The sequence below is a fragment of the Amphiura filiformis genome, chromosome 4, assembly GCF_039555335.1.
Source record: "Amphiura filiformis chromosome 4, Afil_fr2py, whole genome shotgun sequence".
NCBI lineage: Eukaryota > Metazoa > Echinodermata > Ophiuroidea > Amphilepidida > Amphiuridae > Amphiura > Amphiura filiformis.
Window position 1 is genome coordinate 29,515,436 of NC_092631.1, and position 2,432 is coordinate 29,517,867.

The window sequence follows — 2,432 nt, forward strand, 5'->3', positions numbered from 1 at the left end:
GATGCTGACTGTTCCCTCGAATCCATCAAGAGCTTCCATCGTGATATCCTCAAGGAAGATGTTAAAGATGGTTGGTGACAGTAGACAACCTTGTCGGACTCCAACTCGGGTACGAAACCACTCACTGATTTCATCTCCTAGTAGTACAGTACTCTTAGATGCAGTGTACAATGCTTCAATTGCATTTACAATTCCATTACTAATGTTGAACTTTCTTAGGATTTCAAACATTGCTTCTTGCCAAACACGGTCAAATGCTTTTTTAAAATCAATGAAGTTGTGGAGAAGCGGCTTTTGATCTGTGCGGAATTTCTCACTCAGAATTCTCAGATTGAAGATTTGTTCCACTGTGCTGCGCCCTTTTCTGAATCCTGTCTGTTCTTCTGCTATGATTCTCTCTGCTTGAGGTCGAAGTCTATTAAGAATGATTCGGAGAAGTATCTTGCTCGGATGACTGATCAAACTGATGGTGCGGTAGTTGTTGCAAGATTTAAGGTTGCCCTTCTTCGGGAGAGGAATGATGATCGACCGTGTCCATGAGGATGGCCAAATTCCTGATGCCCAAACCTCATTGCAGAGTTTTGTGTAAGCCTTGATTGTTGTTTGGCCACCGCTTTTCAGCATCTCCGCCGGAACATTATCAATACCTGGTGACTTCCCATCTTTCATGTTTCTTATAGCCTCTTCAACCTCAGAGGTGAGGATTGGTGGATCTTCCTCTTGCTCTGTGTTTGCCATTGCCTTCAGCCTATTTAACAGGTTATGATCTGATGTTAGGTTATAGTTCCTCACAATATTCCTTCCATCTGTTGGATATTTCCTTCTTCTCAGTCAAAAGATGTCCATCATTGTCCTCAATTACTGTTGTTCTACCAGCTTTCTTCTTTGTAAGGTCTCTGATGGTTTGAAAAGCTACTGCAGTGTTGTTACGCTCCATATTGGTGTTGATTGTATCACACTGATCATGGATCCACTGTTCTTTTGCTTCTTTAGTTGCTTTCTTGACTTCCCTGTTAATTCTGCTGTAGTTGGTATGGTCGATGTCACTTATGAAACGCCTCTTCTTCAACTCCCTGCGCCTGTCACATAATTGCAACACATCATCTGTCATCCATGCCTGTTTCTTCTTTCTTACTTTGCCCAACACCTCTTGTGCTGTGTCAATGAAGTTCTCATTCAACTGGTTGTTAAAACTCTCGATGTCCAAGTTGGCTGCTATAAGTGGAGCAAATCTGCCCCCAATCTTAGCCTCAAATTCAGTAGCAATGTCAGGATCCTTGAGTTTTTCTAGATCAAACTTAACTCTAGGTGACTTCTCTTTCCTTAACTTCTTCAGTTTTACTCTTACTGATGTCATCACCAAGTCATGGTCACTTCCGATGTCAGCACCAGGAAAGGATCTTGTTCGGGCGAGGTTCACACTTGATTGGAAACGCTTACTGATCATGATGTAGTCAATCATGTTGTGGACTTTGCCATCTGGTGAGTGCCATGTAGCTTTTCTTGATTCTTTCTGTGGATGCAAGGTATTGGTCAGGACAAGATCGTAAAACTTTGCAAACTCAAGCAGGTTGTAACCCCTGTCGTTTGTCACTCCCAGTCCAAATTTGCCAGCAGTACCCTGCCACGTTGGATATGCATCTGGTCCTACTTTTGCATTCCAGTCACCAATTACGAGCAAGACATCTTTCTTAGGAATTGTTGCCATTATGCCATGAAGTTGCTGGTAAAACATGTCCATTTCTTGATCTGATGCCGTACTTGTAGGTGCATATGCCTGGATGATTGAGATGTTGAAAGGTTGTCCTGCTAACCTCAGTATGATAAAACGGCTTGATATTGGCCTGCATTCCAGCACTGATCTCGCTATGTCTCGGTGCACCAAGAAACCTACACCTCTCTCATGACGTTTGTCCTCTCCACTATACCATAATGTGTGCCCATCATTTGTGGTAGTCTCACCAATCCCTGTCCATCTTACTTCGGCTAAACCTAGCACAGACCATCTATACCTCCTCATTTCGTGATCAAGTTGTTCAGCTTTCCCTAGAGCATTGAGAGTCCTCACATTCCATGTACCAACTGTAATATCTTTCTTGGCAACTCTTATTTTGGCTTTGGCTACACTGCCATTTCCATTCATTGTTCCATTATCTTCATCTTCTCCAGTAGCACACTTTCCGACCCCATCCTGGGAAATGGGGACGCGGTCGTTTTAACCTGGGCCCCGACCGATCCAGTTTGGAAATACTTAAATTGTCTCTATTCATCATAGTCGTTGCTGTGGGTGATACTACTACTACTACACTTGGTGGCACCCATCTCCTCTCCAAGTGCAAATCTATTTCAAGATGTTATTTGCATCCCAAGATGTTTTTACAACCTACTTCTACTCTACGATTGGGGAGAAAGAAAGAAAGATGAAAGAGATA

The 2,432-nt window shown here is 42.9% G+C and overlaps 1 protein-coding gene across 1 annotated transcript; it reads right to left on the minus strand.

The window, feature by feature from the left end:
* Window positions 1-778: 778 nt before the first annotated feature.
* On the minus strand, window positions 779-2,143 carry LOC140150103 (craniofacial development protein 2-like). Its single transcript, XM_072172106.1, has one exon. The coding sequence runs from the start codon at window positions 2,141-2,143 to the stop codon at window positions 779-781; it is 1,365 nt and encodes a 454-aa protein (XP_072028207.1).
* Window positions 2,144-2,432: the final 289 nt, after the last annotated feature.